The sequence below is a fragment of the Pygoscelis adeliae genome, unplaced genomic scaffold (genome assembly GCF_000699105.1).
Source record: "Pygoscelis adeliae isolate BGI_AS28 unplaced genomic scaffold, ASM69910v1 Scaffold411, whole genome shotgun sequence".
Taxonomy (NCBI): Eukaryota; Metazoa; Chordata; class Aves; order Sphenisciformes; family Spheniscidae; genus Pygoscelis; species Pygoscelis adeliae.
In genome coordinates, this window is record NW_008824111.1 from 1,560,145 (window position 1) to 1,573,980 (window position 13,836).

Genomic DNA, 13,836 nt, shown 5'->3' on the forward strand with positions numbered 1-13,836 from the left:
TCGTCCAAGGGGAAGTTTGGGATTTGGGTGCCTTCCCCCGACGGAGGTGTCGACCCCGAAGGGCGCTCGTGCCAGAGGAGAGGAGAGCCTGTGCTTGCGCACGGGGAGGCACAGCGTCGTTCACCTCCGGGGGGTCGCTGTGACCGAAGCAGCTGTGGGGCTCGAGGTTTCTTTTGCTCTTGGTGGCCGTTGCTGGGTTGACTTTTTTTTAAATTGTAATTGTTGTTGCTCATGCGTGTTGAGCAGAGCCCTGATTTAGGAAGAGTGGGGTTTGAGAAATGTTAGTATTCGTCATTGCATTAAAACGCAGTTTTTGCTTGACTGCCGGTTTTATCACAAAACTATAAAAATGGAAATATGTGGAATTTCACATTGTCATATCCAGCACCGGAGCTGCACACAACTTTCTGTGCTTGTGGGTTACAAGCACACGGTAAAGGTTGCTTTGAAAACTGAAGTATGAAACAGAGCCACGGTCCGTAGTTCTATTGTTTTGTTGTTGGCTATGCTGTCATTGCTGTCCTTTAAGTAACACTGTGGAAGACAACCTATCTGCTATTTGCAGACTAATGGGCTGTAGTCCATATCTAAAATAAGGAGTTGTGTGAAAGGTGTTCAGGCTCAGCATAGGAAGGTTGTAGAATACTGTATATCACATCATCAGATTGATAGCATGAAAAAAATCTTCTGGAAATGGGATTAATTTCCTAATCTTACGAAGAAAAAATAGGTAGTTTCTGGAAATAAGAGATCATATTTTTAGTCCTATGATGTCAGACCTCATGGGAAGATAAGGATATTGTAAATCTCTCTAATTAAAATGCTATACAAAAGCTACATAACGGGGTGAATAAGCATATCCCTTAAATGCAATTGCTGTCTCTTGTAGGAGAAAACCGACATAGAAGGGACCTTATTTGTGTACAAAAGGTAAGGTTTTTTTTTGGGGGGGGGGAGTGGGCATTCATTTTCCTTCCTTAAGAAAACAAACCTCAGATGGCTTCATAAGTAGCTTTCATACTGGATTTACTGCTTCCAGTAAACTCATAATTACTTATTTGTCCAGCTGTTAACATCTGTATACTCATTTGAAAAGAATAAACTCTGCGCATAGGTGAATGACTCTGTCAAAAGCACCTAAAAGTACTGCTGAAAAATCATAAAACTTGATGAACACTGCATATGTATCCACACAAAAACCTAGTTTATTGAGCTTATTTTGTTAATCTAATAGCATTTGTTAATGTAGTGAGTTTGTTAAATGCTGAGTCTTCCTTTGTCTCCTAAAATCCATAAAGTTGATTATGAAAACAATTCAGATGACAAATCAAATAATCTGCCCTAACTTACTGTTGGGAAAAGGCAGAATTTCATGTAAATGGACAAAGTTGCCTAAAAGCTGGAGATCTGCTAGTGCATAGTTTTGGGGGCTACTTGATTTCCTCATCAAAACCATGAAAGAAATTTCCAATTATATGGGATGGGGGAAAGGGGTTGGGGGGAGAACCGGCACATAAAACCAAGCATGGATTTAAGCTTTAAATTACAGGCAAATCAAAAATCTAACAATGAAATAACACTGTTGAATCTAAGAAATAAAAATAATGCGGACTTAACCCGTCCTGAGACAGACTGTTATAGACTAGGTCATTACAATATTTTATCCTGGCACTGTGAAGGGATACTAGTAACCAGTTCCTGTCTGTTTTACTTGAGCTCCAAGCTTGGAAATACTTAGTGTAAGAAAGCCAAGCAAACTGAAAACCAAAAAACTAAGCAAGAAAGTTTCTGTGTGGTTAGCTGATTATTTCAAGTAAGTTCTTTTAGGCACATTAAAAGACTAACTTGTGATGGTAAGGATCGTTTGTGCCCTTCTTAGAGGCTCTTAACAGATTTTGTTGTTGATCATTCGGTAAAGGTGGCTACATAGTTACAGACATTTAACATTTGCTAGCTAATTATATCTATTTTTACCCTGCCTTCATCATGCTGCTGTGTTGGTTATATGGCTGCTTACAGGCACAGTTGAGTATGCTGACATGACATCCATGCAGCAAGAGAAAACAGATCTAAAACTATCTTGAACTTCCAGTGCTTGCTTGCTTGATGTTTTCTTTTTCCACCTGGTATCTAGCAAAAATCTAGATAATAAAAATTGTTTCACTAAGCAGTATGGTTTTGAATAATTTAATATCTAGTTTGAGGACGCTGGGTTAAGTCTTTATTTTAAGAGTCTTCCATTAGGAAGAAATTACTGCTTATGGTTCCCCTCTAAGTGTATTTCATGTTATTTCAGCTAACAGCTTTTTTAATTGTCATACCTATTTACAGTAAGGTAAATGTTGCTCCGTAAGTGGTTTGGTTTTTTGTCTTCTAATAAAAGATTCTAAAATGCCTGAAAACTATCTTATGTGAAGTACTGAATACACCTGCATTTTAATCCTGGACCTGCCCTAGTTTTTTTGAATAGATTTTTTTTGAGGCACATCTTTGATTCAGCAGTTTAGCAGTGTAGAACTGTAATGTTAATCCTACTTTGAGGTAAGGGTAGTTTTAAATTGAAATTAGTTGGCATGCTGAGAAATGGCATAGAAGAACAACTATTAGAGCTTCAGGACTGCTAAAGCTTCACCTAATAAAGCACTGAAGATTTGAAGATTAATTCATAACTGTTTCAGAAAGTCGTATACGTTGATGAAGGTATTAATCCTTGTTTTTGTTTTAACTGAAACAACAGGTCAGCTTCTCCTTATCATGGTTTTACGATAGTGAATCGACTGAACATGCACAACCTGGTTGAACCAGTAAATAAAGATTTGGAGTTTCAGCTCCATGAACCTTTTCTTCTCTACAGAAATGCTAGCTGTGAGTATAACTTTCTTTAATCCATATAAACTTCATGTTCTGTTTTATAACCTAGACCACTTCTGATTACTGTGGTGTCTGTTTCAAGTATAATGTAATAGGGCATGTTCCAATGAAATGTCTGATGTTTTCTGTCTGCAGTCCTAGATTTACTTAAATAGCTGTGCTATTATATTATGATGATGACCTGCTCTCAATAAAAAGAGGGTATACTAACAAAGTTCAATATTGCTATGTTCTTTTTAATTATCTGATAGGTTTAATCTAAACATATACGCAGTGCTATAGCATTAATAAAAAACTATGAAAGAATAATGAAGACTGATAGATTTTGAAAGTATTTAACACCAAGAACAGTTCTAATGGCTTCCTCTTTTGCCAGCGAAAAATTAAATATTAATCAGTAGCTGCCTGAAGAAGTTGAGAAAATTGCTCAGCTCTAGGTTGAAGGTTTCTTTCTCTACAATAGGTTTTGGACTCAAGAGATAGATGTCTATACTAAATTTCCTGGAGTCTAGACTTCAGCAAGTCTGGGCGTTGGGATAGTCGTTATACAGATGAGCGGTGAAATAGTCAGTATCTTCTTGCTGCTTTTTGAATTCTAGTAGTGTTTTGGGTCGTCAGTTGAGCTTCAGTGTCCCAGTGTACTGTGTTCCAATTAGGTACACACTAAAAATCCTGTTAGTCCAAAGAGCTCAAAGTATAAATTATGTAGCCCTTAAAGAGAGGGTATATGTGTATATGCTATTCACGTTAGGTTAAGTAGATAAATAAAAGGCACCCCACAGAGCAGAGGGTCCTCCTTATACAAAGGTTTCATTTCACGTCCTCTTTTCTAGACAAAGTTCTCGAAACTAGTTTGCTGCTGTCTAGTGACAGGTTCCCCTTACTGAATTACTCAGAGAACCTTTATGCTGTCTGGGTACAGTGCTTCCTCAACACCATGTCTTCCTCCTATCAGATTGTCCTCTTGAATTACAGATAGGAACGCTGCTTTGGCTATGCTTCAGCGTACCTAAAAGAACAGTCAAATGTTAATCCCTTCCTGTTTCCCCCTTGGAAAGCCTCTAGGTTCTGTGGGGAGTAGGATAGATTCCATTATGGTGACAAAGGACAGTTTAACGTAGGTGGTCTCCTCTGTTGAATAGTCTTTGCAATTTTCCTTCTATAAGTGTCATTGAGAGGAATAAGTCAAAACTTGTCAGTAAGTTGAGGAGTCTAGGAGATTAGGGAAGTAAATGACTGGCAAGAAATTGGGAGGAGGAGGTGGGGGGAAAAAATATTGCGTTGAGTTGGATGTTTAAGTGGGTTGCTTGGCTTGGAAGGAAGAGGAGCTGTAGATGGTGGTAGGGGTAGGATGGCTGATGAGGTGGCAGTAGAGGAAAGAATTGCAGTTGTGAGATTGGTGACATAAGGGAAGCAGGAAGTTGATTCATTTGTTTGTTGGAACTGCTGATGGTATCAAGAAGCAGGAGCTGCTGTGGAATTACCATGGTGTATGCTAGTGGGAGTGACTAGAGGATCACTTAAAGGAAGCAATCAGAGAAGGTAGGCTGTGTCTGAGTTCATTAGAAACCCCTAAAGCTAATTATACGCCTTTCTCTCATTGATAAAAGCTCTCCTTTTCCTATGGGACGCTATTGTGTAAGATCTGTGGGAGGCTCTTTGGAGTTAGGATAGACATGACATAGAAAAGTATGAGGAAGGAAGAAATTCATACAAAGGCAAGCAAGGAAAATATAGACTGGATATGGGAAATAGTTGCATTCTGAAGTAATCAAGACAGAGGTTTTTTCCTTTTGTATCGTTCCCATTGTCATTTTAAAAGACTTTGGTCAGAAACCATCTTTTATTTCCTCACTCTGTTCTGTCTCCTGGAAGAGGGTGGTAGCATGTCCAGAAACAGTCTACACTGATTGCAAATTGAAAATGTTCAGTGTAGTTAGTATGTCATCAGTTATTTCCCCGAGGGCCACAAATAAGCAGCAGATCAGTTTTTGTGTGCTCTGCTAGTGTGCACTTTTTTCAAATACAAGCTTAAAAGCATAGAAAACAACATCTAAGCTTTTTATTCCTTATGATTTCAGCACCGCTAACTCCCTTACATTTTGCATTTAGTTGTTGTGTTTTGGATTTTCTTCTGTATATGCAGTTTGCCAAATTTTCTGACCTCTGTCCCCTGAATTAGTTAGGGGAAAAAAACCACAAATTATATGATTGAAATGTTCAGTGTTAAAGCTGTTTGCCTCTACCTGCATAGTATTCGTGAAACTTTAAAAAAACAAACCAGAAAAGCCTTCAGGATTGACTTGGATTTGTAGACAGATTTCAACAGGTATATGTTTTATTTGTATAGGTAGATTAGGGGATTCTCACCCAAGTTCTTTTCATGCGGAAGGGTGTCCGCTTCCGCTCAGCTGCCTGCTGGCATGAAAAACCTTTGCGTTTTTGGGACTAATTCAAATAGGAGTTTTAAGCCAGTAGTTAATGTAATGTGTACCTCTAAGGGCTTAATGTGGTGTATCTCTAATGGCTAATTTCTTCTGAGAGCCTTTAATGACTAAAAGGGGATGGACTGCTAGGTTGTGCAAGGAAGAACTACCTCTTATACAGGGTGTTGGCAACAGCCCTGTTTCTTGGGGGGGGGGGGGGGGGGGGGGGGCGGGGAAATCTACTGTGATCATTAGAAACTCTTAAGAATCAGTTGTCCTGCTAAGATTGCTGAATGATTGAACTGAGGATTCTGTTTCCTTAGCTTACAAATGGGGAATGGTTCAGACTACCTGATAAAAACCTAACATGGTGTTTATTCATACTGCTGTTTGGCAGAGACAAGCATATTTTGTGCTTGTATATTTAGGTTGTGACAGGATCAATGACAAGTCGTGGTTTACGCTTCCCCAGGGCATGGTAGAAATAGTAGAAGATGATCAAAGCAAAATTATGCCACCACGTATTCGGGGAAGGTTCCATGTCAACAATCTTTATAACTGAATATGATACTACTGTTTTATAAACTTCACGTTTTCACTTTGTTCTGGGACTCTGTCTTGACTTCAGAAGATAATAAGGGCAAAGCCTGTTAGGTATACCAGATCAGATCTCTGGCATTTCTGTCTTAAATGGCATGAGAGCTGTTCTGAGTATATTGAGTGATGTACTCTAGTCTATGCAGAGCTGCTAACAAGTTATATGAGAAACTTTGCAAGCAGTATATAAACATTATTTTTACTAGGCTGGAGGCTATAAGAATGCTTTGCCTGTCATGCTAGGTCATAATATTTTTGGTGGGTTTTACCATTCTTTTACGGTTTGATTTGTTCAAATACTTATTTTTAATATACAACAGAATTTTTAGTTTGCTGCATATCGGAACTTACTTCTGTTAAGCTGTAGGCATGAGATCCTTTATCCAATTGCAGAAAGACTTTTTCATTAGAAAACTCTTAGAACGAGACTAGGTAATTGCCGTGTTATTCTCATGGGAAAGGAGGCCTGACTTATCTTTCATAGTTGTTGGGGGTTTTCTTCTCGTTTTTGCAGGGTGGTATAGGAAGGAGTCTTTCATGGGTATTCTGGAAGGAGTATAGACCAAGTGATACAGTACCTTTCTTATATCTACCTTTTGTTGTGTTCACTGAGTGACATGGAAGACATTTGGGTCAATTTGTTATTTGTTATTCTGTTAAGACATTTAGAGGCTTTTTTTTTTCTTTCAGGAAAGAATATATTTTTAATATTTTAGGTGTTAATGGGAAAATCTTTCCTAACTCCAGAATTTTTTTTCTCAAAATCATTCTGGCTACATAATACAGTTCAAGCCCCAAAAGAATACTTAAACCCAAAATTTTGAGAAAGGCTATGTCTACTTTAAAAGTTGTATATAATGCTGCCTGAAAACTTACACCACTTATTCATGAGGCATCAGATCCTAAAGCAAAAATGACAGGGGGTGTGACTAAGAAGCTGTGGACCATTATACCAGTTACAGTGGTAAATAGAAAAAAACGTATTCTAGTTTTCATCGTTAGAAAGAATTAAAGAAAGCAAATATCTCCAAAGGCGAAGAAATCAAGAAATTACCATAATGAAAAGAAATTGTTTAACTTAATGTAACGTTTTTAACTTATAATTTCTCTTAAAAGGTAGAATTTTTTAGATTATACTTCATACTTAATGTGCTATTTATTATTGCTTAATCTGGAATATGTGTTGCCGGGTACATTTGATCCTTGTCTAGCTTTCCCTCTGGACAGATGCACATTTAGAGTATTCAGAGTATTTGTTCATGAAGTGCTGAATCCCATTGACCTATTTTTTTTTTTTTTCAATGAACCTAAGCTTGTTTCCTCTTGTCTGTGTTTTGTGAAAGTATGTTAAACTCCATTTTAAAAAATGCATACAGTTCTGCCAGTAGCAGTAATAATAGTCCAATCTGAAAGTTCGGTACTTTCTTTCAATCTAATGTGAGAATTTGGAGCTGATAGTTGATAGTTTGCTTAATAGTAGAGGAAAATTAGTCAAAGTTTTAAGCAATGGCCAACTTACCGCTTAAAGCCTGCAAGAAGTATTCTTCTAAGTCTTTCTCGTTTATAACTTTCCCTCTGTATCGGTGGTGTTGGTCTTGATTAAAAGGCTTTTTAATCCAAGCTAGTTCACTTGGGAGGTCAGGCAGATTGATTTCCATGGTGCTGAAAAGACAGATGCTAAGCGTAAAACTTGGGTATTAAAATAAATGGTCCTTGTTTGGTGTGGTTATTTTGTTGTGGTTTTTTTTTTCTTACTTGCTGCTTATTCCTGTCCAAGGGTAGGAGTTAGAAAAACAAAAATAATGGATTTTGAGAGGTTTATATGTTTAAGTGGAAAACTCAGTTACAAAGTACTGTCTTCTGGACTTGTTGTATTATCATTAATCAAACAAACTTGTATTCAGAACAGCAAAAGCAAAAAGTTGCATTATTTCAAATGGCTTTTAAAATTCTTTGAAAGAGCTCCCAACTGGTTTCAAAACAGGGCATCTTTACTGGTAAGGAAAGTCTCTCATTATCACCTTTGTTCCCAGCTGGCAATGCATTAAGTATAACATATCTGTGTGATTGCCGAAGCTGAATGGCTCTCCAGCAAGCGCATTAACCCAGTGGTTTAGTCTGAGATAAGAAAGGAGCCTGTTCTTGATACCTTTATAGCAGAAGCGATGCAAGCTAGGGGGAGGGGAGGAACCACTGAAAGCTGTTAAGAAGTTCTAAAAATATTTTGTTTGACCTGAAAGATGGCACTCTAACTGGACGGGGTTTTCCGCGCTGGTTCAGTGTTGCAAAGTAGTAATCCCTCTCATTCCACACTATACTTTGTCAGATGGCAGTTTGTTAAAGTGTTCCTGATCTCGGATGCTGTGTGCCACCTGCAGAATTTCTCCAGTGCAACTGCTTGTGGGATTGTGCTGTGAACTGTATTTGTGAAATGGCCTTAGATATTAAAACCATGCAAAAGGGAGGGACTTTTTTAATTAATTCTAATGATTTATAAATCTATGTGGCAGGCTAATATTTAAATTGAGGAAAATATGAATAGTGAATGAGGAATCTCAGTGAAGAAGATATTAGAGCAGATTGACTGGAGAGGCGGCATTTCAGCTAAACTTGCTACTGGAAGAAATATGAGCTTTGAGAGAGGTTGCTTTATATGCTTTTGCCTTAAACTCTATTTGAAGTGTAAAATGATGCATATACCATATGCAAATGATGCATGTATGTGCTTTTCTTTATGGGAGTGAGATTAGGTTGGTTTCCATGATTACCTTACAGGATGGGTTTCAAAACACGAGTCCTTTCTTTCTGGAGAGAGTTTGAAAGGTGGTTGTCCTCCACTTCTAGTTGTTCTGCTTCATTGTATAGCAACGTCTAAATTGGAACTATAAAATAAAAGTTTTCTCTCTCTTCTGTCAGCTCTTCCAACTAGTTAAGGTAACTTCTAAACAGACCATCTTTTTGAATGAGATGAAGCTATATCTGCACAAATGGCTAAACTGCCTAAGGCAAGAGAGTGATAGTGTCTGGAATCTCTGAAACTGGCAGTGCTGATGAGTCCCATGTACACTTCTTCTGGCATAGCATTCTCAGGCTACAGCTTTGAACGGTTTTGCCTTACTGTGCTGCCCCCAGCTTCTTGTTTCTGCCCTCTCTCTTGTGCCAGATGGCATGTTAGTGAAGCTGATGTGCAAACAGTATCAAGGAACTGGTCTGGACTAAAATGTATCCAGCTGACGTAAGGGCGAGGGGTGAGCTGGGGTGGAATGAGTTAATGGCAAAGTTGTGAGAACATAAAAGTGGTGACACTGCTTCTTTCTGCTTACTTAAAATAACAACTGAAGTGAAACTACAGCTTTGGGATGCAACTTCATTTTATGTTGCCAAAGAGTGAGGCTTCTGTCTCACTGTGGCACTTCGCTATCCCCACTCTTAATTCAGATCTGCTAACTGGGCAGCATTGAACAGTAAGCTGACTGCCCCATGAAACAATGGGAGTACAATGTAGAAGAGACCAAGACCTTCCTTTTGGTGTCATCCAGCTGTTAGGCTTGAGCAGGAAGACTTCCATAATGCTTTTGTTTTCTCAAAATCTCTTTGTTTTCCCATAGCAATTTCAATCGAGTTTTAATGGTTGATCCAGTCAAGTTTGGAGAGAAGTTGTGTTACGTATTTAGATAAATATTTGTAGGTCAGTGTTTCTAATAAAAATGACATATGTCAAAGAATGTGGATAAAGATAATTGATGACTTCTTTTGATTTTATGAAATCTGATTTGTCTGTGATATGGGTTACTCATGGCTTCACGTGTGTCAAAACGTAGCGTGAATCCAACTGAAAGATATTGCTGATGATGATTACAAACTGCTTCTACTTGATTACTAAAGATGCTGCCCAGCATTGAGTGTAGGAAAGCTGGATGGAAAGTGTTGAACTAGATGGAAAAATGAGTCACGTAACTTAGTGGCTTCTGTTGGATGAAACTCTTAAAAGAACTGCAGTAGAAAGATAGGCCATTAGACATATGACTTTCAGTTAATGTTTATGCTGGATGTAGTAAAAAGATCACAGATTTGAAAAGAACTGGTAAGTACCAACTCTGTTTTTAATAAAAGGATGTTCATAGCTAGAGTTGCATGCATGTAAGAAATACATCAATTACAGTAATGCAGTTGGGACACACACGTATACTTCTGGGGCAAGGGACTGATCTGATAGTACAAATGAGTTCTCTTTTGAAAAGAGGAAGGTAAACATTCCAGCCTGTTGGACCATATCTAAGTTAATGCCCAAGTTTACTTGTTCATAATCTGCTTTACATCTTTGTAATACTGTTAAAGTTTTGCAGTGACTCCCTCTGATTGCTTGCCAGTAGTACAAAGTGGAAAAAAGCCTGATACTCTGTACACCAAACTGAGATTTAGATCTACTTCTTGTCTTGTGTAGGCCTGTTTCTGGCAGAATTGAGTGTGACTTTTATCATTTGTCCCATTAAGATATCATTATCTTCAGTTCTTCAGCAAGTATGCTTTTGAAGAAGCTTTCTTCTCTTGGCAGTTTGTCTGATAATGAAGTAAGGGACGGGAAAGAGCTTTTCTTCAGTGTTAAAATATGCTACATGACTAAAGAAGTAGCTCAAACTGGAAACATTCTTCAGGTTTCTATGCAGTAGACAATCCAGTTGTATTAAACTGTAAATATTAATAAATATTTCCTAAGCATTGGCTACATGTATGAAATGCTTTTTTTTTTATTGGCTTATGTCTTTTGTAAGAAGAAAGTTCCTTAAATTGTGCGGTATTGATTTCTTTGTTTATGACTTGAAAAGCTTTGTCTATTACTTAAGCTGTAACTTCTAAAGAAACAAACACCCAGATGAATATAGTTGTTACTAAATAAAATATATAAAAAAGAAGCAAAGCAGAACTTCAGTTTCTTAGGATATTGTTACAGAAATGAGGTGTGGGCATGACTCTTTGAGGGTTTTGGTCCAGCACAGTAAGCCTAGGATAACTGGAAGGTCTGGGAAAAAAATTTGGTCAATAATTGCCCTCTTTACCATGGCTTGAAATAATTTTGAGTGGGCTTTGGTTGAGATTTGTGAGTGTTTTGAGAAGGAAAAAAAAAAGGGGGGGGCGGGCAGGGGGAGGAAAGGATTTCACATTGAAATAAAAATCTACATCTGTCTGGAAAAGGTTGTGTATTTTTTTTTTTTCCAAACGTTCCTTTTGTTCACTTTAAGTCATATTTTTATAACTAGCTAATGATTTCAACTTCATAAAAACATTGGCATGAACTGCAGTATAAAGATGAGTTTTAAAAGGCTAAAAGTGTCTTTTCAGAAACGAAAATATTTTAATGGTAACATACGTAAAGTGTCCAATTGCCTTTGATGCACTTGCACACTATGCATGGACAAACTTCATAGGTGAACCAAGATTTAAAATAACCTGCTTTGTGGGTTGGATTAAATACAATTCTTGAAAAGAGTTCTGCGGACTTGTATTGGCACAACTGTGGGGACAGTGAGGAGATGAGCATGTGTGTGGGTAAAAATGGCCACTTTGAAGTGGGATTGCTGTTGAAGAAATAGTACATGGCACTACTGACGAAGTTTCTCCCTCTGATGGGCTACCTTTCAGCTCAGTGATCAGGCTCTAACTCTGCCAACTTTCAGTGGAATTTTACTTATTCTGAAAGCCAGAAAGGGGCTTAGTGTCTTGCTGAGCTGGAACCCTTTTGCCCTTGTTGCTTTGTCCTTGATACCTTCAAAGAGTAGGGTTCAATATGAATCTAGTTTTAAGCTGCTCCATGAATGTGACAGTGTGATTGGAGCTTTGGTACTGCTTCCTTCGTATACAATTACTTCTCTTACGAAAAGAATTTGGAGAGGGAACCTTCCAGAGTGCCTCTGACTGAACCGTCATACTGTAATTCAAGCTTCAATATTTTTGTTGAGCTTCAAAAATTGACAAATTTAAAAATGGGTGTTTAAAAAAAATGTGGATATTCTTTAGCCTAGTTTAAATGGTAAAGTCAGTAATTCAAAACAGAAGGTTGCAACTGTAGTGAGAAGGCAACTGGTAGTTAAAACTTCATTTTCCTGCCACTTTTATTGACAAACAGTATCAACATTTTGTAGTTCTTGCATTTAATCTGACTGAAGTTGTATTTGTGTTTGCACATGTGCTATTTCTGATTACTTTATAAATAGTAGTCGGTTACACACAGAATATTTGAGTGGAAATTGATGGTAATTCATATGTTGCAGATCTAATGGACTGCTGGCTTTTTGCTTTTTTTCCTATTGATTTAACTATTTTTTTTAACCTTTGTCTTACACTTGCCTTTTTTTCTTATTTTCAAGTGTCAATTTACAGTATCTGGTTTTACGACAAGAATGACTGTCATCGAATAGCAAAACTCATGGCTAAGTAAGTACTGTGGTCTTATTATCCTGTAATTCTTTTATGCAGTACCGGGGGGGGGGGAGGAAATTGAACCTATTAAGTGTGTTTGGGGTTTTTTTCCTCACTCTCCTTAAATAGAAAAATACAACGTTCTTGCTGGTACCAGTTTTTTTAGTAAGCAAAATGTTGGTTTTGTTTTTTAAAAAAAACTACAGCATTAAAATTTTCAGTTAAGTCGTAAAAAAAAAAAATCAGTTGAAGTATAAGTTGGCATTCTCCAAAGAAAGCAAGTATGAACACTGTTTATAATTTTACATTTTATTTTGTATAGGGATGCTGGCAAAAGATCCTCTGATGCAGAAAGTGTAATCAAATAAATGATGGTCATATCTTTTTGGTTGGTTTTGTGGTTTGTTTGGTGGTGGGCTGGTTTTTGTTTGGGTTTGTGGGTTTTTTTTAAGGCTTAGTTATTATTCCTGACTAAAGTGAAGAGATTGGAGAATAGTGGGAGAAGTATGTGGAATCTTCTAGAATTAAAGTCATGTTAGGAGAGTAAGCAAAACTATGAAATAATAGGAGCTTGTTGCTAATTTCTGGATTGTTTGATTTTTTTTTAAATTTTTTTCTTTCTTTTTTTTCCCGCCTTTGGAGATAAAGTTGGTTTATAAATCTGCCATGTCACTTGCTCTTGTTCTGTAGTTCCAAGGGCTTCTAGAGATGTCATGCAGGAGAATTTCTGAAGTGATATCAATTTAAAGAAGCTTTAAAAGACTCTGTTTGCAATACCATGGCTTTGTTTGTTTCAGCTGCTGTCACTGTAGCAATGCAGTTAGCTATCTGTACTGTAGATGGTTGCACTGCCACAGCTGAGGAGGGCTTCAGACTAGAGCACAGAAGTTTGAGTGAACAGCAGAGGTCAAAGAAGGCTGGAACTGGCTGAGTTGGCAGTGTGGCATAAAGTCTTTAAAATGTTGTGATTGGAGGGTATTCTTGCACCTTTCTGCTCCTTCGGGTGAGGTACCTTGCAGATTAAGCTAAGACTTTCTACTAATAGAAAAGGATGAGAATTAACTTAAGCAAGTCTTCAGTGTTCTTATGAAAGGAAGGAGCTTGAAGTGTGTAACAGGGTAGTTACACTAGCAAAAATGCAAAATTGCAAAATGTAGAAATACTGCACAGGATATCTTCTCATCCCTTGTCTTCTGCTTTGCTTTTCTTCACCATCACACTCTACTTTCCTGAACTTTCTTTTCTATTGCATGCCTTAATCAGCATGTCATGGCTTGCAAGTCAGGACATCTTGAAGACTGGCAAAACTTAATTATATGGTAACTAGTCATAGTGTAGACATTTTAAGCTGAATTTTAATTTCTTGTTCTGGGGTTTTTGCTTTGGGTTATTTTGGCTTTTCCCCACAGAAGTAATATAAGACAACACAAATGACAGGCTTTGATATCAAAGTTTCTTTCTAAATTCTTATTTTTCTTTTCTGTCATCCTGATACAGTTCCCATTTCCCACTCTTGTCTGCCCTG

The 13,836-nt window shown here is 37.5% G+C and overlaps 1 protein-coding gene across 1 annotated transcript in view; it reads left to right on the plus strand.

Moving 5' to 3' along the window:
- DCP1A (decapping mRNA 1A) overlaps positions 1–13,836 on the plus strand; it is a 37,588-nt gene that overhangs the window by 961 nt on the left and 22,791 nt on the right. Inside the window, exons 2-4 of the mRNA XM_009334231.1 lie at positions 890–930; positions 2,738–2,865; positions 12,260–12,326. Coding sequence (XP_009332506.1) covers positions 890–930; positions 2,738–2,865; positions 12,260–12,326 — 236 coding nt within the window. The remainder of the gene's footprint in view (positions 1–889; positions 931–2,737; positions 2,866–12,259; positions 12,327–13,836) is intronic.